General features: G+C 38.0%; 1 protein-coding gene across 1 annotated transcript in view; it reads right to left on the reverse strand.

Moving 5' to 3' along the window:
• DGLUCY (D-glutamate cyclase) overlaps nt 1–23,741 on the reverse strand; it is a 36,230-nt gene that overhangs the window by 4,482 nt on the left and 8,007 nt on the right. Inside the window, exons 3-12 of the mRNA XM_009648982.2 lie at nt 20,787–20,940; nt 19,915–20,113; nt 18,081–18,231; nt 16,449–16,571; nt 13,861–14,058; nt 11,533–11,793; nt 10,968–11,067; nt 9,025–9,173; nt 3,935–4,054; nt 2,110–2,261 (exon numbers count right to left, since the gene is read on the reverse strand). Coding sequence (XP_009647277.1) covers nt 2,110–2,261; nt 3,935–4,054; nt 9,025–9,173; nt 10,968–11,067; nt 11,533–11,793; nt 13,861–14,058; nt 16,449–16,571; nt 18,081–18,231; nt 19,915–20,113; nt 20,787–20,940 — 1,607 coding nt within the window. The remainder of the gene's footprint in view (nt 1–2,109; nt 2,262–3,934; nt 4,055–9,024; nt 9,174–10,967; nt 11,068–11,532; nt 11,794–13,860; nt 14,059–16,448; nt 16,572–18,080; nt 18,232–19,914; nt 20,114–20,786; nt 20,941–23,741) is intronic.

Below are 23,741 nucleotides of genomic sequence, written 5' to 3' on the forward strand. Positions count from 1 at the left end.
CAACCACTGTTGTATTAACCAACACAATTATGATTCAGCTCCACAGCTGAAAGGTAAGTAAAGATCCTTTAGATCAAATTGTTTCTTGCTCATTAAGTTCTCGATAAAGAACAAATGCTTTGCAGTATCTCTTATTAAACTATATGTATGGCACAATCTCGGCATTGCGTTCGGCAGGCATGGAGCGCTCCACAGGTCTGTGGTCTGTTGCAGTGCGATCCTGACGTTGCCTGAACACGAGGCTGTGGAGAAATAACCTTTTGTTTCAGGGGAAGCCTTCATTTAGTAATTACAATCTACAGTTTTCATGGAAGGAATGCCATTTTTGGAAGAAAACTGAAACACATTGTAAGAAAGCTGTTTGATGCTTAGGCCCTCCTTCAGATGTCTTCTTTCCAATTACAAACAGGCAAATATAAACACCGAGGTGGGTATGTGCGGCGGTGCTCTTTATCTTATGAGGGTAATTACAGCTTTAAAAGAAGCTGGATTGGGCAGAAAGTAGCCATATAAACATAAATGGCCTGAATTTTTTTTTTTATGCTAATGGAGTATGTGAACACTAATGCGTTCAATCTTCTGCACTGTTTACTGTTGTGTGATTTATAATTAAAAAGCATATCCTCTTGTCAGGCATTTTGTAATTTCCTCTCCTCCGCAAAACTGTTCCCATTGATTTTATCTCACTAGATTTTAGCATTGCACTTTCAATAGCCCATTATTGGCTCATTATCAATATTCCCAGCTGTATAGCTTAGTAAAACAAAAACAAGAAGGATTTCCTGTACACGATATCACGTTTAATTACAGTATCTCATTAGCAGGAATTTTGATCACAGTAGTTTTCAGGCTATGTTAATTTAAAGGGAAAAATCAGTAGCTGTAACTGGAAAAAAACATCGAAAAGTGAGAACTAATTAATCTGGTTTTGGAAAAGATCGGACTGAAAGGTGCCATATGCTTTGTTGAGCCAAAGGCTACGTGGCTGTATGGCTATGCTAAACATCAGGATCAGTTTCAGTTTTATGATGAAAAATCAAAATAGCAAGAACTAAAAACACCTAAGGCCTACTCTGCTTTGCCAGAATTTCACTCAGACCATGCTGTCATCTCAGGAGAAATACTCCACTGTTGTGGGCAGTATCTATGGTAGAGGCTCTACATTTTCCTTAGCATTCTTGGAGGTCACAAAGTTACTGGTTTTATTCAAGTCTCTATAGAGGTACTCTGCCAATAACAACTGAACTTTGAAGTTCCTAAGTTATTACAAATATGGTGGGACAAACCTTACTTGATCACTGAGTATTTACATATGTATTTTTAAACACTGCCAGGTCAAAAATAGAGCCATGTGCTTAGCAGGATGAGCACAGATCACAGTCATTTCTCGCTCCTCTCAGTTATTATACTTTTTCTCAGTCTGAAACCTTTGCATTCCCAGAATATTACACTGTTCGGAGCTGCATTAGTCAAAACATTTAAAAATATTCACCTGGAAGTCTTTCTCCAACTATAGTTTAGAAACATTCAAAACTAACTATAGAAAGGGTCTAACATAACCAGAAAAGGTGGAAAGATCAGAAGTAAGGTGCAAAGATCAGAAGTATGGAGTGGCTTCTGTATTAGAGCTGTGACTTTTGATTTTCTAAGAGAGACATCTAAAGGAGGATACAACAGAGGTTTATAAAATCATGAACGATGCTAAGGAAGTGAACAGGGAATTTTAATCACTGTTTCGCAATACAAGGATTTCTTGCACTGCCCATAAAATTGTAGCACTGTCTTGTGCTTGGGATGGCAGTGTTAGGTTAATGGCTGGACTTGATTATCTGAAAGGTCTTTTCCAACCTAAATAATTCTATGATTCTAAATTGCAGCACATGAATACATTAATTTTTGAGGATTTTTATGTTCAATCTGTCTTGAATCCTGTGCGGAATATTCTAAAAGTGCAGTGTGGCTGCTCGTTCACCAGGGATTACCAAAAGTCACTGAAACACCATGTGAAAGTAAGCTATTGAACAGGACTAGGCAGAATCTAGTGGCTGGTAGCTGATTCCATCTACAAGTCACAAACAAGTCACAACTCCTCGGCCCTACAGAAATTACCTTGGTAACTGATGGAAGTGCCGATAGCCAGACCATCTTCTTAGATAACCGTGGAAACCCAACAGCTTTCCTCAGATAGCGGTCATGTATTTCACAAGTGCTCAGAATATACAGAGCGCAAGCAATGGCATAGCCTCCCCAGTTAGAGACCCCTGCAAAAGAACATCACCATGAAACCAAATTGTAAAAAAACTCCACACGAGTTATTGCAAAGATACCCAACCTGCATAAGGCATGAGGCATGTACAACGGAGACTCACGTAGCAATGGTGAACTGGAATGTGGATATGAGCTAAATATTGACATAAATTTGGAACATTTATTTCAGAAGAACACAATTGCTTAACATATTAAAATGTTTTCCGTAATATTTCAGATTGAATTTCTGCAAGTATCCATCTAGCTTAGTTTGTGGTTTGTCTTTCCAACAAAGCAAAAACTCAAATGGACATAGTCTATAACACAATTCCGCTTGGCGTAATGTCAAGTCCAGGAACTGTGAGGACTTCTGTTCCAGCCCGGTGTCTTTCGCTTTGAACCACACAGTGGTAGATTTTGATAAAGTATCCTAAACCAGGCAAATTTTTACTGGTGATTGATAGATTTTATAACGGAATGCTGTACCATTGCAGAGAATCCCTTTTTGGTCACAAATGATGACGGAGTAAAGAGTTCAGCTATTTTATAAGATATGAAGCCATGGTGAAACTAATTGTTTGTGTCTTGATGATGTGTCCTTGGTGTAAGTGTCATATACAAAAAGACATTCTAACATAAATTTCTTTGTATGCTGGTATCAAATCAGTCCACAGTCCTGTTTGACAGCTTCTTTGTCAAGACTGTATTGGAGATCGTTAGATTTGAAATTTGCTGTGAGAAGTTCTCTCTGCTGCCTGATACCTTTTCCAGAGAGGCAGACTAGCAAAACTTTCAAAAAGTGTGGAAGCTGGTTTAGCGCATGTAGTTTTCCACACTTCCAAACTTCCACCTCACTTCTCCTTGCAGGGTCTGGGTGTGACAGTTGCTTTCAAAGTAAAAATCATCAGAATTGCCAAAAGAGCCACCATAGATACTATATACATATAGCCATAAGAAGTAGATGTAATTATCACCACACTCTCATTTCTTCCCAAAAATTGCTGGTTTAGTACCAAAAGTGTTAGATACCTAGGTTAGAAACCTAGAAACCTGAACCTAAGTACAACATGGACCACTCAGTTAATGAATTGGCCCTTGCTGAACACACATCTCTTTCACTGCAAATTTTATTTCATGCTGGTTAAGAAGTTAGCATAAAAGAGAATTTCAGCTATAGCATTCAACTTTTGTTGTACATTAAGAATGTCCATCTGTCATCGAGTGGCTGTTGAAAGGACTTATCATCTTGTCACATAAGAGCAATACGACTGGTGACCCTGACATGGTCACACCCCCAGAAGCTCATCAATTATACTGAAAATTCATATGTGCATAGACATTTTAATTCCCACACAGCTCACTTCTGCAATCTTCCTCGTTATGTTATTTATGGTGTAATTTTTTCAAGAATATTCAGGATTTGCCCAACTATTTCCAATTAAATACACTTTCTTGATGGAACCTCCTTAATTTTCAGTCACTCCAGGTGAAAAAAAATTCCTGCTGGAACCGGAGTTGCTTAACTATTCAGAAAATGGACATAATACAGAGACAGATTTGTTTGCTAATGATGATTTGGCCATACAAAGAAAGGGCCAATACAAATTACTTGGAAAGATGGATGTTTTCTTGTCAATTCTATTCTCAAACACCAACAACTCTCCCACCCCCCAAAAAAATCCCTTACCGGCTACAACAGTAAAATCAGCTTCAACATCACAAGCTATAACATCTCCGTTTTTTATGTGCTTCTTTACAGCATCTTTCACTTTGCCCATTCCCAATTCATTTCCTCCATCTCCAACACCTTTATTAAAAGAGAAAGAGACCAGATGAGTACGAGCCCAGCACATAACTAACAATCCATTTAGAAAGCATCCAGTGCCTTCCCCACAGCCTCTGTGACAGTTTATAGCTCCATACGAGACGATTTATCCTTTTTAATCAAAAGTGTCTAAAAAAAGAAGACTGCGAATGAAACAGCTGAAAGCACCACCTACCACATGCTAACCTGTAAGTGTATATAGGCAATATATACTGTAGTGGTGCAGGCAAAAGAAATAAAAATTATCAGGTGTTCATGAACTGCAGACAGAATTAAGAAGTAAACTTTGCTTATGGGAGGCCTTAAATGTGTGTCCTATAAAACGCATTATCATAAGTACATTAGCACAAATAGAGAAAGAAGATAGAAAACAAATCCAAAATAAACCTGAGAAATTAGCCTATGATTCTTTAATAAAGCAAGAATAGAAAATGTTGGTTTGTTAAAATCTTTAATTAAAAAAAAGAGATTAAAAGTAGCAATTGTTGCAGAAAAAATAAGCAAAAATCTACGTAAGGACGTTGGCAGAAATAGGACTTACTGCACTGGCAATCTGTTTTATCCAGCTCATTGTGCCACAGCCTACAAAGAGCTCAACCCTGTACACTATTACTGTTTTCATTTTTTTTTTTTTTAGTAATTTATGACAAAAATAGCTAGACTTTTTTTTTTTTAATTATTTATATATTCAGGGTTGTGGGGCCTTGATTTTTGTTGGTCAAGTGGAAACACTATGTATGCGTCTCAGTGATTTCAGTAAAGTCAATGGGACCTACATCATTTCAGGAAAATTTTAAGCACACTTATGTTTGGGACATAAAATTGTTAGATGTCATTCAGAGCTCTGCAGATGAGGATAACACAGAAACTAGCAGCTTCCATGAAAGCTAGATACTACCTTTAGTCTCTTACCAATGTATTAAAAAAACACCAAAAAAAAAAAAAATCCATCTATTTAACAGGAAATTAGCACTTCTCTTCCACCCGTTAGTCTAAACTGCATCTTCTCAAGTTTGAAGATTTTTATGGAAAAATCCTAGTTAATGTCTGTGAAACAGAACAGTGAAGAGCTCCAAGTCCTCACTGCAATGTATCGTATCTGAACTTGAAAAGTGACTGTGCTCTAATGTATAGCACGTTACAGATGAGACATTACAGTATTTATAATTTACACTTCAAGCCCTGAAAATTAATAAATTTAACACTTTTAGTAACTGCATAAAAATCTCACGTAAGTTGGCAGCAAATTTCTTCTTTATGTGAAATTAAAAGTTATTGCTCAGCAGCAATTTTTTATTTAACTCGTTAAGTCTAAGTAGTCAAGGGGAGCGTAACTGAGTGACACATAACTTACAAAAACGGATTTGCCATGAAACAGCTCATCTTTTTTCTTATCTACTTTAATAACCCGTTCACCTTTATTTTGGTGTTGGGATTTAACGGTGCTTTAAAAAATCTGTTCTTTGGTAGTACTTTTCAAATAGGTCATGACATAATGACATGGTCCCTCTATCATCATATATAAATACGGTAGTTACTACTGTTCTGTAAGAATCCGCACAATGGCTTGATTTTTCTTATGTTCAAAATCCAAAATTTTGCTCTTAATATTCTTTAAAAAGGCTAAACCGAATTCTTGCCCTTTGAAGATCATGATCAGTTTCTTTAACTGAAAGACACTAATCCATTGCTCAGCGTTTTTTTGTATCAGCTGGCTTTGCTTTTTCTTCTGGTGGAAGTCCTGTCCCCAGGGTGGGGACACAGTTAGACGACCCACTGCTGCGGATGGGTCCCATTAGCGTCGTGCTGGGAGGAAAAGAACGCCACACCGAAAATTTTCCTGTACCATCTGTTCTCTTCTTCCTCGACGTGTCGGCAGAGGACTACATTTTACTGTACTACATTTACTACACTTCCAGAGTGAGATTCACTTGACAGAAGGCAGCCATCTACACGTGAGGTAGTCAGCTGGACGGCATTTAAAGCCAACAGAAACAGGCCCTTCAAAGAGTCGGTTCATCTCGCCCCAAGGCAGCCATCTCAAACACAGGTGTCTGAAAACAGAGAAGATGAATCCTTTTCTCCTAAAGGCCTGAGTCCTTTCCAGGCAAAGGCAAGATAGTTCTGTCGGATCTTCCATGCAAGTTTTCACTGACTCCATTGTTTTCTGAAACTACATTCATGAAAAAAAGTAGGATGGTGCAGTCTTCTGTGCTAAAAATCATTTGTATGAAAGGGAAACAAGTGTGACCGCATTTTTTCATGCAGTATTCTGGAAAGCTTTTCATTAGCTCCTATATAAATAGCATGTAGCTGTGTCAATTGCATGGCAGCTGAAAAAAAATAGCATGTGGTTTTGGTAACATCTCTTAATCTTTTATTTCAATCTTTTGTGGAATATGAGTTCTTCCAACCTCAGTCTTTTATGTCTTATTTTGTATATTCCTGAAGACTGCTGCTTACTCCATGACTTTTTATGATATTGGTAGAATTGTAGGCATTGTCTATTATTTGTCTGTGGTCAGACTCCTAAACCAGATAATTTTTTAAACACAGATCTTGTTTTAAATGCAAAACTTGACAGCAATTAATCAGTAGGCAATAAATGTTCTAGCATTGCCCCTCTCCACCTACTGACACAGTACTTCTTGCCACTGAGCACACTATATAAAGACTTCTGTAATGCTGAAAACTTGATCTTTCTAGTATCCTTTTCTAGTCTATAAAGTTATCTGAGTACATCGCCCTAATGCGTGCTCTACAATATTTGCATTTTATTTCGGAACTAGACATGTGCCTCCAAACTCCTACTGACCATGAAGAAAGTCAAAGATAGCCCCACCAAAAAAATTTATCTTAATCGATAGCAATACATTTTCATCAGTAATGAGAGACAAGATACAAAGGCCACAGCCCAGAATCTTGCCTTGTTAAGCTAGGTCTTGCAGAAATATGTTGAAAAAGCCAACAGCCATCCCAAGAAATTGTAATCAAATTAAAAAAAAAAACACAAAAAGTTAGTGTGATAAGCAAAATAAGAAATGTTAACTAGGCAACAGACAACGTCAAAAAAAATGACATTGTTTTTCTATAGGTACTCAGTTAATTCTCCAGCGTAGAATACCCATGTACTCAAATGCCATGGGAGATCAGAGCAGATACCCTCATTGTTTTTTGAAGCCTATGACTTGTTAAATCATTTTCTATGCAGACATGTAGAGAAAATCCATGGCAATAGGACACAGTGAATCTGGATAACTGCTTCTTTTCTTCTTATTCACAGGCTCATGATATTTTTAATTAATGACATTTCATAGTATATTTGAATATTCAGAGAATGTTTAAAACAAACTCAATTCCGCTGAATGATTGAAATTCCCACTGTGCAGAACACTCCAAACTCCACCAAATCAACAATATACTTTGAGCTGCTCTGAGAGATATTTTAAGAGATTTGGGTATTTGTATCAAAGGAATCAGGATGTGATGTTACGTAAGTAGCTGGAGAGACCAAGTCCTTGTACCAACACTCTAAAATCGGGGACAAAATAATTGAAATGAACTGCAGCAGATAAAGCTCTGAGGCATTTTGCTGAACATCTTTCTGAGACAGAACCTTTTCTATCCTTATTCCGTCAACCTTCAGCTTCTCTGCTGAGATTGCCAACAGAGTGCCATCTAGAGTGCTGCTTTTTGAATGTTGAAAGTTACTCCTTAGGAACAGGATAAAAATTTGAACTAAATCTAAGTAAAATGTATTAGAAGTTTTAAGATAATACAAAAAAATACCAGTGAACTCTTCTGCTATACAGCTTTTAAAGGATTCCAGTACAGTGAAATCAGACTATGCGTTATCTCTGCAGGCTCTCTGAATTCTGTGGAAGCTTTTGAAAAACGTCATTACTGAGAAGTCCAAGTTCTAGTGTTTTTGGTAATATTTAAGAGTGAGTCCATAGCACTAGAAGAAGGAACAAAGCCAGAGGAGCAGACGTGTTCTGATGTGACTGAAATTAGCCTGGCATGCACACTTATTTCTGATTTTGTGACACTTTTTAAATTTTGTTTCTAATATTTATATAGGTTATGTATCCCCTAACTCCATTTTGGGTCACACAGTGTAGCACGAAGCATTTGATTGTGCAAGGACATTGTACAACACTTTAATATATATCTGGGAATCCTTGATCTATGGCATATTCTTTCAAAACCAGATAGAAGTCAGTTTTCAGGAAAAAAAGGCCTATCGATGAAAGAGGAGCACTGTGTTGACAACAGTACTCTTCTTAGATGTATTTGCCAATGCTAACGTAGTTTTGGCAGGAAGGACAATGTATGCCCTTACAGATTATTCTTGTACATGCATATTTTGTTAGGGAAGGCACTATTATAATAGATGCAAACATGCAATCCCTGCTCAAGAGAATGTACTGCTAAAAGGCAATATAAACTAAGATTCTATCCAGACTGCTGTTTTCATGCAGGTGTAACAATCGTAAAAATAACCAATAATAAGATTCTAGTATATAGCAAATAACAAGATTCTATTCTATGATAAAAATAATATTTTAATATGTAATGTTTCCATTCAGTAGTCATTTGCTTTCTATGCTGCCTTTCACACACAAAATACAGAACAAAGCGTCAAAACCTACACTTAGAGAAGCATATGTATGCACAGCAATGTATAGATAATACCCACATCTGGGCTTGCTTTTTTGTCTTTAAATAACTGTGAAATCAACTCCTCCTTTTTTTTTTTTTGGTTGTGAGAACCCTTCAAATAGAAACCTCTAATTTTTCTCCAGCAACCGTCTCTAAATTCAACCACGACACACAGCTGTAGCCCACAAGCAGTTACTCTGCACCTGCCTCCTGCTCCCCTTCACTTCCAGTAAAGGTTCCTGTTTTGTGCCGCTCTTGCTTCTGAGAATACAACACAAACTCACACATACCTGTTGTTGCAACTCCTGGAATGGTTTGTGCAGCTAAAAATAGGTCATCTATGGGATCCACCAGGTGTTTAATATTCACTTTCCTGGCATTGTAATAATTGCCATCGGCAGCCATCCCAGCACGCTCTATTGCTATCAGGTGATCAAATCTGGTTAGAGAGGAGTGAAAACACGAGAGGAGAGGAGAGGGGTGAAAGCTGTGGTTCTTGCCTAGCAAATCCTTCTGTTGGCTGTTTCTCCTGTTGTGCTTGGTTTTTTTACTTCTTGACTATTTGGGATTCAAGGTAAAACTCAGATACTGTTTTTGCTATTTCTGAATGTAGTTGTCTATGGTTTATTTTCAAAGGTTAGCCTAGTTTCTTTATAGCTTCAGAGCAACTCCCTCAAATTGCATTTGCCATCAAGACAATGGGGAAGTTCCTGAAATCCTCCTAACCAGCAGCACTGTGGGTCAGCCATCTGGCCTTGCTCTGTTTCATGTTAAAATACCTAATATCTTGTAAGACATTAGTCTCTATAACTGTTATCAAAGAAAACAAAAAAGTGGCAAATTAATGATCATTTAAACCTTTGCCTGTGGAAATATAGTCTCTACTTAAAGCATGTTGCTTGGCAAATATTAATTTGTTTCTAGTTAGGGAGTTTTTTGGTTTGGGTCTTTAGATTGGGGAGATTTTTCTTTAAGCCTATGGCTATTTTGCTAGTTATGAAAGTAGACAGATGTACTGCAGATGTCTTTTAAGCAGAATTTTAGTACTCAGTTCTGGCACTGTATATTAGAATTAAGGTATTTTGCTTCTGTTTCTCCAATTTTACTGTCAAGAGGTTATTAATTCTGCTGAATTACTTAATGTGTTTGTGGGTTGGTATCTACGGTGACTGCAGAGACCTTAAGCAGGTTAATTATCTACTTTCAAGAAACGCTTACATTAGCTTTTTGGGTATCAAATGAAATAGAAACTGGCTGTAACTATAATATGCATAGCTATAAAACACATTTGTAAAACAATACATAAAAAATGAAGACAGTACCATGCATACTATTACAGCGTACAATTATAGCACACACTAACCTGTGGAAAGAAATGGGAACTGAATAAGCTGGTGAAGTAAATGCTAGGGTGAAAGATCTTTTTATTAAAGAGAACAAACTGAAGGTAACTACATTAAAATGCTTTACAGGGAAAGATCAATAAAAATGAGCAATGTATGCTTATTAAAGGAAATATCAGTTGCCTGTTAAGTAATGAAATGCGTGTACAGCTACTTAGTAAATTCTCCAGTGTATTAACCCTAATCACACACTTTGCATACATCTGAATTTTTGCCCAACATTGTATACTCAACAATGCATTCGCAAACGGTTCAAATCAATAGTGAGAAGTGCATGCATACAGCTATAATTTTGGCGTCGGCTGCCTAAAGACAATAGAATGATCACTTTCACACTATTACAAACATAGGATGTTTTATTAAATCAGATCAGGTTCCCCAGCTGTGAGGCTTGAGCCAAAGCTCTAGAAAGTGAACATAGGCCACAACTCTCTTCCTAGCTCTTTCACTGACTCTGACATAATACTTTGCTTCTCTGATTTTCTCACCGATTTAAAAACTGGTAAGATAATATATATATTGTGTGTATATATAACTATGGAAGAACAGCTGAAAAGATTTTAGAAATTTTTCAAAGGAAAAGAGCTATTAATATATGAAGTATTGTTTCTTTGGTTTTGTACTCCAGAAATGCATAATTGCAGAATAACATGGAATTCTATACTCTGTGTGCTCCAATACCAATATTTGGCTTCTAGGTTTGTTCTGTTCATTTCAAGTCTTAAGTATTTACTTGTAACCATTACGCCTTCTTAGATCATGGTCATTATTTTTATTATAAATTTACATAATGGAGGTGTGACTCGCTCTCAAAAACTGAATAAACATACCTAGGTCTTTCAGGATTCCCATTCTCACACAAAAACATTAAAGCTGAATCAGCGCTTTCCCTTTGATAACTCAATAGAGGGACAGGTCTCTTCAGGATTCCTACAGGAAAATAAAATACAACTCAGATACTGGGTACCTTTTTTATTAATCTGTGTTTGAGTAACTTTAAAAAAAAAAAAAAGGCAGAACAGTTAGGATAGTAAGGACTCAGTGTCTTTACACAGTTCCTGATAAGCTCCCTACGTCCTTACTTTAATTTAAACTTGTTTGGATGCTAATAAATGGGACCTTGAGATAGAAAACAGGACTACAAGAATAAGAACAGACGTCCAGAATTCATCACAAACAGCTAATCCAGAATCACTACCCAGCTATGTCAGTATTAACTTGATGTCAGCCAGGTTTAACAAAATGTCATCGTAGCAATGCTGATCAGGGCTGAGAGGATGAACTCTGGTTCATTCTTTGGAAAAAAGAAAAATCCTGTCCTAAGTGACAGTGAGATTAACTGAAGCAAACCTTGGCTAAAATTGGCAGGATAAAACCTGAGAAAACGTGTCTTACCTAGTTGAACAGCCTCTTCAATAATCTTTTTATTCAGATTCATGGCTCTCTGATCTGTTACTATGGCAACCTCTTTCTCCAAGGCCTGCAACATAGCTGCGATAGCGAGGGCTCCCGGGGGCCCGTCGTTCTCTTCCGGCGGCTCGTGAGTGAAGTGGGTAGGAAAGCCAGTTGTTACCAGCACCGACCGAGCGTGGGAGAGGGACAGGCAAGCCTTCAGCAGCTCGTCCTGGCGGCGGAGATGAATTATACCCCGCTCTCCTATAAAAGTGTTTTTAAAGAGAGCAGTACACTTCAATATATCGTTCTCCTTTTGAAATCTCTCTGTGGGTGAACTCGCATGCTTCAATGACATAAAATGAGTTTAAAAAAAAAACAAACGCTGGTCAAGGCAGGAATTGGGGTCATTTCCTCAGGAAACCTAGGAAGGTGTAGGATATGAGTAATGAAGATAATGGGCTGTGCTTCCAGGTTAAGAATTTCAGTTAACTGGATTTTGAAAATTACTGTAACTAGTATTTCTAGGTATTGGTGTAAATAGCTTTTTCTTTCTCCGAGAGCTTATTGCATATTTTTTCCTTTCCTGCGGCCTTCTGCTTTCCTCTGATCTGTGGTGACCGTCATGCCAGACCATGCCTGGCTACTGAAGCTAGATTGCAACTCGAGCATCCTAGGTCTTACAGAAGTTTTGATGCAGACTTCAGATGAGTAAGCTGGTCTCTTGCCTCTATTTAACTCTGTCCCCTTAGGGGAGAGCTAATTTTCAAACAAATTCCACTTAATGAAATGATTAACCACAGAAGTGAGGTTTCATAGACTTTGTAGGTTACCAGGGGACTTTATAAACTCAATTAATAGAGTGGTATCCAGGTGACTGCTAAAAGATCTTGTAACACTTAACGTAGTACAGAATCATGTTATCCGAATTTGATAAATAGGTGAATATTTACAGATGTCTCTTCATATGGGTCAGTCCCTAAAGCGGTGACTCTGTGTTATCCATGTATGTCTTTCACTGTTCAAATGCTTTCTACCCCCTCTCCCTTCCCTGGCACACGGAAACCCAAGTTCACAGCGCAGTCCCTTCCATTTGCTAGCACTCCTGAAAACCGCAAATACCAGCATGGTGTGCTGATATTCATGGGCTGATAGCGAGAGGTAAGTCCTCGCTATTCTTTTCTAGCCTCCTCACATCTTTGTCTTTCTCACCTTTCCCCCCACCTCTGCACTTTCCTCTTTTTGTCCTCAATTTTGCCCTCTGTTTCTCCTACGTAACATACAGCCAATATGTAGATAGCGGATGCAGAAAAAAGTTCTGAACAAAACTTAAGTAACAGAAGCAGGGAGATTTAGTCTCTGAGAAGTGGGGTCTGTTAACTGAGATAAAGTACTGTGCTCTCCGTTAGCAATAAAATGAGCTAACTCTTAAGTTAGGTCCTGTATTTCTGCAGTGTGGCACTGTGCCAAGCTGAACTCCAGAGAGTGGGAAAAGGAGAGGCCTTGTGAGTAAAAATAAACAGACCCAAACATATGCACACAGCCCAAACCCAGAGCTTGGGAGAGCTGGGCGTAAGCTGTTTTTGACTGCTGCCTACAGAGGATTTCGGAAAGTTTATGGGAAACTGAGATCAGAATTTACAGCAGACAGAGGGGACTAATTCAGTGGGTATTTTAGGAATGGCTGCGCTATTCAGTTTGCCTTTATTTCCCTCTCATCTTCCTTGTGCACACATACAGCCCTAGCTCTCAACCTCCCGTGGTGATCAGGTAGCTTTGGTCCATCACGCACCACCTCAGTGACGAATGCGTTAGCAGAGCTTGATGCAATTCCACCCATCACAGTGGGATGTTTGAAAAGCCCTTGCAACTACTAGAACTTTCTGGTAGGAGCATAGCAGTCATGAATATATGTAAAGAAACGTGCTATTTACTCAACAGTGAATACCCATGTAGCTGTTACCAGAGTGCTGAGGTGCCCTGTACTTTTCACAACAATTTCAGTTTTATTCACTAACAGTTCTTATTCCCTGTGGACTCTCCAGTCTGCTGTAAGCATCCATGCTTCTGTGTACTTTGAGAGTATACAGTCATCAAGATCAGATATTCCATTGCCCATAAGGTTGAACGGTTTTGGCCAGACTCTGATATTAAGTATGGTAACATAAAATGTAAGACCTAATTATATTAAACCACTGTATTCCAAAAGAATATTTAAAATTTTAAAATTGCCTTTAGATTCTTACTGTGTTCATGAATATCTAAAAAAGCAGGCTACGTTGTAACTACCTCATAACAAATCCACTAAAGGAAGAGAGTTTTTGTTTTTACCTGGATCTATTCCAATTAAGGTCTCCAGAGTCTTTATCTTTTGGGCTGCTTCTGCTGACACAACACTGTAACGCAGAGGATCTTGAGAAATGCAGTGGACTTGAGGGACATCTCTTGAGGACCTGACTGTGACATTGTCATTCTTTAGGTCGGTAATGAACATGCAGCCAGGAGAATGAGTAAAAGCTAATGGAGCTCCTAAAATGGGTGAAAAAAGTCAATTAAACACATCGTTATTGCAATAAATTGAAATATCGGAATGATAAAATCACAAAAAGCTATTTAATTTAACAGCACAGAATCCCTGCCTGATGACACGTTATAAAAACAGTGGTATTTTAAGTTACACTGCAGCAATTATGGCACTTTGAGGAAGAAATGCATGCATATACACCTGAAAATGTTTTTACTTTTACAAAGCTCATGTGGGTAGTTGAGATCAGGTTTTTCTACAATATCCTCTTTGGTATAAATTGAAGCAACTTAGGAACTGAACACTGGTACCCTCCAAGGAAGTCTCTTGGGAGCTGGCAAATCTGAAAATTGCATTTGACATGCATGAAGAAACTAGTGCATTGACATACGAACAAGTTAATGCTTAAGTTTGCACAGTGTGTTGGTGATACCATTTCCATAAGAATAAATTAATTTTCTAGGTTTGAGAGTGCTGCTGGAAGATATAGTGTCTCTCCTGTACCTTTGGATATCCTTGTAAGAGTGATAGGACAAAACTATGTCAGCTACTGCCCACTGGTTAGTAGTCATTCTTTATCAGATTAAGAAAATGGGAAATAGCACCTCTGCGCTGTGTCTTGCTGACCTAGCTAGGAGACTTATAAACTGGCAAGGAATAATAACAAAAGGTGACCAGTAAGCCTTAGCAAAGGGAATCTGAGTAGCATCTAAAACCCTGGTGAACAATAAACTTATTTAGACCTGACAGCATAGTAGCTGTCATATTTGCTGTCTTTATACTAATTCCAGAAGTCTTGATCTAGATTATACTTGATTTGGCAAAGTGGATGTGTTGGTGGATAAATCACAGCTGGTACAAGCAAAATCTTACTTTGTTAGGATGATGAAAAGGAAGGAGGTATTTCTTTAACAAGTAGATCTGTGCTTGATCTGTTGGGAGTCTATGGCTAGTTAATTTAAAAGCAGCTGGGGAACATGGTTGTTGTGGTTTAATTTGCCTCACCAAACCACATGAGTAGGCAATATTTTTTGTGAGAAGCTAGCAGGTTCAGCAAACGTATGGTTATTGGTGGTACGGCAGAATTTTAACTACCTAGATGAGAAAGGAGCAGAGAAATATACAAGCTCTGCCCAGAAAACCTGGAATGCATTAATGGCAACTGGTTTTAATACTGAAAATGGAGAAATAAACAAAAGGAAAAGCCAGTTCCAGGTAAAGGCAGGATAGACAGCTGCTTTGGGCAACAGATTGTAGAGAGGTTGGCAAATTTGTTTTCTCCTTTCCCTGCAACATGGATGCATGAAGAAGATGACTAAAAAAGCTGCATGGAGAAAAGGGCTTGTGTGTAAGATAGAAAAAGAATTCTCTGCTCCTAGTGCTGAATATATTTACAGCGGGTGTTGAGAGCAGTTCAGATGAACATCTGTAAGGAACCATGAGGACATAGCAGATCCTGCAAGCGGAGAAGGATGAAGCAGATGATGTCCCCAGGCTCTCCCAGTTATACCACCTATGATTATTAAGCTTCTTTTTCAGTAAGAATTAAAAAATGAGATTTCATTACACACTAGTGATTTAGAGCAGTATATAATACTGTCGCTATGGTTTAGTTGCATTTTCTTGCCCTTCGTGCTCATGCCTGTTATAAATGACTGGATAAAGAGCAGAAGAGCTCCATGCAGAGGACAAAGCTTCATTTATGTAAAGTGTGTCTCCTTTACTTAATTTTAGAACAAAACCTAAAAGCTCAAATTTTTCCAGGTCAATCAATTTGCTAGCTCTTGACATTTTGGTAAGATTTCTGGCTGCTTTTTCTTCTTTTTTCCCCTTTATTATTGTTTTACTGCAGTGTAATATAAAATAATATTTTAAAATGAAGAAGCTTGAAAAAGAATGCCTTTAAACTTCTAGTTTTTCTTTAAACAAAAGAAGTTTTGATGCTGCTGGAACTTTAGATTTCTGCCTTTAAAATACTCAGACAAAAGTGATGGAATTTCAGTAAGAACTTTGAGGGTGACAGAGCACTGGAACAGGCTGCCCAGGGGGGTTATGGAGTCTCCTTCTCTGGAGATATTCAAAACCTGCCTGGATGATGTCCTGTGCAACCTGCTCTGGGTGAACCTGCTTTAGCAGGGGGGTTGGACTAGATGATCTCCCAAGGTCTCTTCCAACCCTCGCCATTCTGTGATTCCTTGAAGGTAGAACTGTATTTCACAATGGGAAATAGTCCTGCCAAAGGTTTTTTTGTTGTTTGGTTGGGATGTTTTTTTGCTCACCCTAAAATCAATCCTGCTAATCAGCCAACTCATTCAGCCCATGTTTAAAAAGAAAGAATAGAGAGAAAAAGAGATTGAAGGATAATTTAAAAAGGTTCTCCAAGTATAGTACGTACTGCAGTTGATGACTGCTTCTACTCCTGTTACTCCACAGGCCCAAAACACTGGAATATCACCAGGGTGAAGGCGAACTGGATCTCCATAATCTGGTTTGGAAAGATCTTGTATTCCCAGCAGACCTAGAATTGATCAAAAATGAAATAATGAGATTCCAATTAAGCAGTACTACTGCAAAGCGGGGGGGGGGCAGACCCCAAACATTATTCAATGACTCTAAGCCGTGATTGCAACAGTGACAAGTCCCACCGAAGTGGCATATTTAGTTTGCCTTTGAGTGCATGTCCCCAGAACCTGAGCTGATTTGTCTTCCCTTTTTGTACTTGGTGACATCAGTAAAAATGTATTCGCTTTATTTCTGCAACAAAACACAAGCTAGATGCATATGCTGAGTTTGCAAGATGATATAAATCTTCTCTATCAACAGAAGAATTGTATTCATAACACTGGCAAACAAGAATAAATGATTGCAATGCCAAATGGATTCTTTCTAGAACATGTTTTCTACTGCGTTAGCTACCTATGTTCTTTAGCTAGAGAAATGAGCAACCACTCTTTTACCTCTCTGGGTTAGATAACTACATCTCACTCTTACCTAGCTTTCACTAAATTGTCTTTTGCTTTATTCTAACACCTACTTGTAATATTCTGGGTCATTCTAAGCACTTGCTCTCTTCCCTTGGTTTTAAATTCTTCAGATGCTTTCATATAACACTGTCTTTTCTGGAATTAATTTATATAATCACTTACTCTTTTCTGTTAAAAGAAATAAATAGTGGAGATCCTTACTTGCCCAATCATCTTGTTGCTCTACTCAAAGTAATGACTTTTTAGTGGTTCCTCAGATTTAAGCACTCGGACCACATGTATTGCTGGGTGTTCTGTTACTGACAACATCTCCTTCCATGCCTCTGCAATGTGATCCTTCTGTGTATGCGGCCCGTGAGCCTACTGATTGACATATTTCTGTCAGCAGAGGGGATTTTTTTTTATTGTGATCTGTCTTCATCTTGCAGGTGTTTGGTTTGCATTTGTTTTTTTCTAAACAGCCTCCTGTTTCTTTTTTTTTTTGTTTTCAGTTTTCCCTTGCAAAGAATAGGCCTATACTTGTTTGAGTCAGATTTAAAAAAAAAAAAAAAATTTGTCATATTTCTATTTATTCTGTCTTAAGTGTTGTGCTCAATGTATCCTATTCCAGTATTTTTAAAAATAATGCAGTGTTTACTTTCACAGTCATCTGCTACCACACAAAATGCATCCACACATACTTTTCCCTGTGCTGTCAATCATTGCTACCCTGTCACTGGAATCTCTGACAGCAAGAAAGTATTCACATATAAATGAAACTGCATACATTTAGAAAAATGTAATTACACTTTTTACCAAAACCACCCCTGCCATAAACTTAATCTATCTACATCAGACAGCTATCTTTTATCCAAGAAATCTCTGTGTTCAGCTCATTCAAAACCTACTTTTTTCTTTTTTTTTTTTTCCAGTTCAAGTTTGTGACTGTTAGAAAGGAGTAAAACATAATAAACTTACTGGTGCAGGTATTTCAGCCCATGGTTTCCCCCTCCATTTTTATGCACAGTAAAGTGCATGCAGAGTGAAACATGAAAAGCACTGACCAGGGTCTCCCATGTGAATTGGTGCTCCATGGGCTTCTTTCAATGCGGATGTTGCTATCACAGCTGCTTCCAACTTGCTTTCAGGAATAGGTCTCATTGTGACTACTAAGTTGCAGCAAAAAGTAGAAACACTGGAGCAAGGCACAGCTGTCTGGCAGTTTAAAAGAATCCAAGGTGTTAGCAGGAATATTGAATAATACTTCTAAAGTATTAGAAGAAATAAGTCTAAAAGTTTGTACTGTATTTGAGTTCAGAAAGGCTGCATACTAATATTAATTTTAAATCCTTTTAAAAAAGAAATTTCTGAGCATCCCATAACTTTTTTTTTTTGGTAAGATCTAGCAGTGCAGGAGTGAAACATTCCATCCTCAAGCTTCTTCATAGCAATCACTAAAATGTTCAACATTATGCATTTCTTGCTTCAGTACATGCAGCACACAGTGTGGTGAGCTCAGTAAATTCTGAATATTGTCCAAATACAACTGTGCTCCCTATACAGAAATGGAAAAAGCTAATAAAAAGTATCACATGGTGACAAACCTACTTGGTTGGAACCTGTCCTCTCTATTTGAATCCAGGAGAGCTACAGTGTTCTGTGGCATGCAGGGGTCAGGAACTCCTGCTGCTGGCAGTACCTGCTTCTACAGAAGCAGCATGCAGATTCCACACACTAAATCTTTTGTGCCTCTAGAAAAGTTCCATGGAATTCCTTTCTTCATCCTCACTGACTGGGATGCTGAAGCACCTTTCCTATTCAGGAATAAAGCAATCTGGCTTTTTAGAACAACATGTCTGAGATCTAAGTCGCATTTGAACACAAATTATGTAGACAACTAGAGCTGTACAGAAAATGTTCATTAACAATCTTTATAATAAAAATCATTATATCTGTCACTGAAGAAATACCCTGTACAGTTCTTCACAGTATTGATGTGCTATAAACTATGAAATTTTTATAATTCTGAAATGTTACAAGCAGATACACAGTTGTATTTTTTTTCTTTAAATTTGGTAAGACGACTCTTGTATGAGACATGCTTGTGCCTTCATTTTGACCAGGCGTTATAGCAAAAAGATTGTGAAATGATAACACTGAAAACAACAATAACCTGTGTCTAGGAGAACAGCATATGGACTACATGGCAAAGGCATGCAGATGTGGACTTAAGTGTTCTTAATACTAAAGGGTCTACCGACTGGAACCAGAATTATTTGAGGACTTCTGCCAACATAAAAATCTGCACTATAAATTTCCTGAGCACAGTTACAATTTTCAGTGCTATGGTAGAAGCCTCAAGTTTTTGGGAACATCTTCTGTCCCAGAGGTCTGGGTTCATAGCAAATTTGTAGTTTAAAGGCTGCACTGTCACCAGAAAAATCGAAAATGTGGTTGTCATAGTAGCTGTTTCTTCTGCACGTGTCCTGGCTCATGAAAGGAATATTCCTACTGCAAGCCAGAGCTGGTATGGAGAGCAGGACACGTACAAAGGCATGGTCAGAAATAGTGCATGGGTCACCAGTTGAAACAGAGAAGGCAAATCAGAACAGAATCCAAATGAAATGGCTGCCACCATGCACAGGGAAAAACTTTGTCACCATAAATGAATAAAAAAGCAGGCTGGCCTTGCAGGAAGTTGAGAAAAGCACTGAACTGAGGCTGGGCATATTTTACCCTGTATTTTTATGCACTTGGCACTAGCATGTGCCTAAAGTTACTGTGCAAGTAGGAAAAAGATCTGATTTTGAGCCATAGGTATATGCACATAATGTGAATATGGACAAATGCTCAAAGGCAAAGTTACGACAAAGACCATGTGTGTGTGCATAGACTTACCTTATACATGCTTACATTACATTTTTGCTCAACATTTCTTATGGGAATGCCAGAATTTTGGACTGCTTTTTCAAATGAGAAGCTGCAGCCTAAATAAAAAGTCACCATGTCCTTAAGTTCTTCAGAATACTCCTTCAGGCTTTTCAGTAGTCCGGTACAAGCTCCGTGCTCATATATTCGGTACTGTAGGCAGTCAGTTCTAGTGAAATAAGAAGTTATCACAGCTTTGCCGTATTTTTTCAAAACAAGGTGAATTGTTTGAATTGCCATTAACCCAATATCAAACCACAAGATACAGCCTACTTTATCAGTTTCTTTTCTTTCTATCAATGAAACAAACGCATGTAAAAACCCCAGCATACCTTATTCTGCACAAAACCACACCAGTAAGCAGAACATGATAAGAGTTTGGCATTTTTTTAAGGTTTTATAAGTAAATGTCCCTTATACATATCTTGTCTTGGGGCTTTAAAAATTAGGGAGCTCTTTTAAGTCTTGCTTTTAGTGTTAACTACAGGAGTTCATCTTTCAAATTTCAGAGATGATATGTGGTCACCATGCCTGCATTACTACTAAATAAAACAAAGGTAAAACCATATTATTTAAGTCTGCTGGCTCAGACTGCAAAGAATTTAGAAATTACATAAAATTTCACTTTTGCATTAGAGAAATACTTGTAATACAGACAATTATCATAAGGTGTTTCTCAAGAACCAGATGATCGGGCTGTTATATTCAAGCATTGTTTTCATTCAAAAGTATAACTCCCAGAAAAGAAATCTGTTCCGAGTGTACAACAGTTGTGAGCAGGCTGTTACCCGAAACCCTCCTAATCACCACCAGCATTCATTGCAGAGCTGGACCGTAGTTACCTGATATCAGAATCACTACTCAGTGAAGGACATTTCCAATCACCTGGTTTACTTCTGTACAGCAGTGGCAGGGGTCCGTCATTTGCATGGCAAAACTTCTCAAAGTCATCAGCCAATGACTTGTGCAAAATCACGATGTTGGCCTGTTTATAGCCTAAAATTGTGGAAGGTAGGAATGACTGGTTATTAATTCAGCTTTTTGTTTGTGAAAGAGTAACTTTTCTGTATAGATTTCTTTACATGGTCTATAAATCTCCCTGGAGGTATTTAAAAGACAGGTAGGTGTGGTGCTTAGGGACATGGTCTAGTGGTGGACTTGGCAGTGTTAGTTTAATGGTTGGACTTGATGATCTGAAAGGTCTTTTCCAACCTGAACAATTCTATGGTTCTATGATTCTAAAAAATTACCTCAGGGAAACTTTTGATTCAGAAGTCCATGATTAAATGAAACAACATTTTGAAATGTTTTAAAAATCATAGCTAGATGTACATAGCTAGATTTGAAGTTGTTCACAGCTAAAACAGTTGGCAGACATGGGTAGTACTAGAATATGAAGACAGCATAATTAATAAACACTTCTGTGAATTTCTATATAAGCATAATTGTGCTGGTTTTGGCTGGGGTAGAGTTAAGTTTCTTCACAGTAGCTGGTATGGGGCTATGTTTTGGATTTGTGCTGGAAACAGTCTTGATAACACAGGGAAGTTTTCGTTACTGCTGAGCAGGGCTGACACAGAGTCAAGGCCTTTTTTGCTTCTCACCCCACCCTACCAGCGAAGAGGCTGGGGGGGCTTAAGAAGCTGGGAGGGGGCACAGCCAGGACAGCTGACCCCAACTGACCAAAGGGATATTCCATACCATATTACATCATGCTCAGCATATAGAGCTGGGGCAAGAAAGAGGAAGGGGGAATGTTTGGAGCCCTGCTGTCCTAGGGATGGCTGAATACCTGCCTGCCCATCGGAAGCAGTGCATTAATTCCTTGGTTTGCTTTGTTTGTGCACGTGGCTTTTACTTTACTTATTTAAGTGTCTTTATCTCAACCCATGAGTTTTCTCATTTTTACCCTTCCGATTCTCTCCCCCATCCCACTGGGGGGGAGTGAGCAAGCAGCTGGGTGGTGCTTAGTTGCCAGCTGTGGCTAAACCATGACAATAATTTATTACCTAACCTGGGAGATTAGTATTCTATAGGAAAATGCTTTACTTCACAAATGTTAGCATAGAGCCAAAGAAAGTCTATTGCATACCACACTTTCACCATTTTTTCCATTTAATACTAAGCTATAAATCACGGCCAGTCCAACAGTAAACTCCTGGTATTTTGATGTTATGCAGCCCATTCTTTAGAGCTTGTTGGCTATGGAATTTTACTGTGGGCTGCAAATTAACAGACTTAGTTACAGCTCAGGAATAAACTCTTGCCTGCCACACTGAATCTCAGTCATTTCTACTATTTCTAATTTAAAGAACTGAAATGAACAAAACTGCTACAGTTTCTTCACTTGGAATCAGCTTTGACTTAAAAGGTTGTTGACTACTACCATGCGATAGCTTCTAAAGACATTAACATTTTTGCAATGAGTATCAATGAAAAAAGCTCACATTCAGTTATTTAGCAAAAATTCATTTTCTAAACTCAAGTAGTTAATACCAATGTCATTTTTATTTTCCTGCATGTAAATAGCAGCTGTTCAAATACCGAGAGGAAATTTGGAGTACAACTAGTCTGTGGTGTATAAAACTGCCAATTAGCAGTCCCTAACTCCTATATTGATACTGTCTTGGAAAGTTATTACTGTGTCTGACATCATACAGGTGTTTAAAAGGCTGCATAGAAGCTCTCACTTTCTTAAATACTGCAGTAGTCTGTCATCCAAGAGGCAATCATTTAGCTGAAATCAATGACCTGCCTTAAAAGGCTGTAGAAAATCAGCCAAATCTTACTCTTGACCAAAGCTAACAAAGAAACCAAAAGATAAAATCCTATTCCTGATGGAAAAATGCAAAGCAAAGGCTGAGGTAAGCATGTATTTGCATACTGAATGTGCCCACAAACTACTCTCTTGGGAGTACTCAGCACAAAAACTCATTTTATTACTAGCAAAAGTTACTAAATACAGAAACAGTTCCTTGCTAAATACAGAAATACATTTTTGTTAAATAAACATACTAAATTTACTACTGAATAAAATACTATATTCAGTTACCCCTCAACCTCATTCCCTGCTGTCCATGTGAAATCCACAGGCACTTTCTACTTTGCTGGTGATATTCATAAATTCTTAAAATTATTGTTTGAATCGGTGCTTTCAACTCAGACAACACTGAATTTAAAATACTAGTCACAGCTGACAGACCGAATCTGTAGGTAACTTTGAGGTACTCTACAAACTCAGGAAGCTTCATTATAACACTTTGACAACTTTATTGCTCCTCCTGATAACTGTTCTTACTTTCTTTAGAGATGAAAAGGTATTTTCCTTTCCCCTATAAGCTTACGTATACACTTGCATAATGTATCCATCATTATGAATATATTCATGAGCAATGTTAGTGAAGCAGGACATGCTGGTCAACCCGTGCATTAATTCAACACACTGGTGTCCCAGTTCAGATAAGTTTAGAAAGAGTTTTTAATTTCTTTGGTGAATGACAATAAGGGCAATAAGTAATAATTATTTTAGTAGTATATCACCCAACAACATAAGACAATTTTAGGGGTTCTGAGAAATTCCAGTTACCCTAGGCTTTTTAGTCTCTGCATAACGGAGCTGTATGCTCATGGCTAGAAGTCTGAACTTGTTTTGTATGTAAACAATACCTTTTTCAAATGTTAAAAGTAAGATATTTAAAACTACTGGAGCAATACATGCACGTAAAAACACAGTTGGGGCAAACTGCAGATTGTTAATATTATAACATGTTTTCCATTAGTATTTTTCAACTTATGTA

The sequence above is a fragment of the Egretta garzetta genome, unplaced genomic scaffold, assembly GCF_000687185.1.
Source record: "Egretta garzetta isolate BGI_Z169 unplaced genomic scaffold, ASM68718v1 scaffold361, whole genome shotgun sequence".
NCBI lineage: Eukaryota > Metazoa > Chordata > Aves > Pelecaniformes > Ardeidae > Egretta > Egretta garzetta.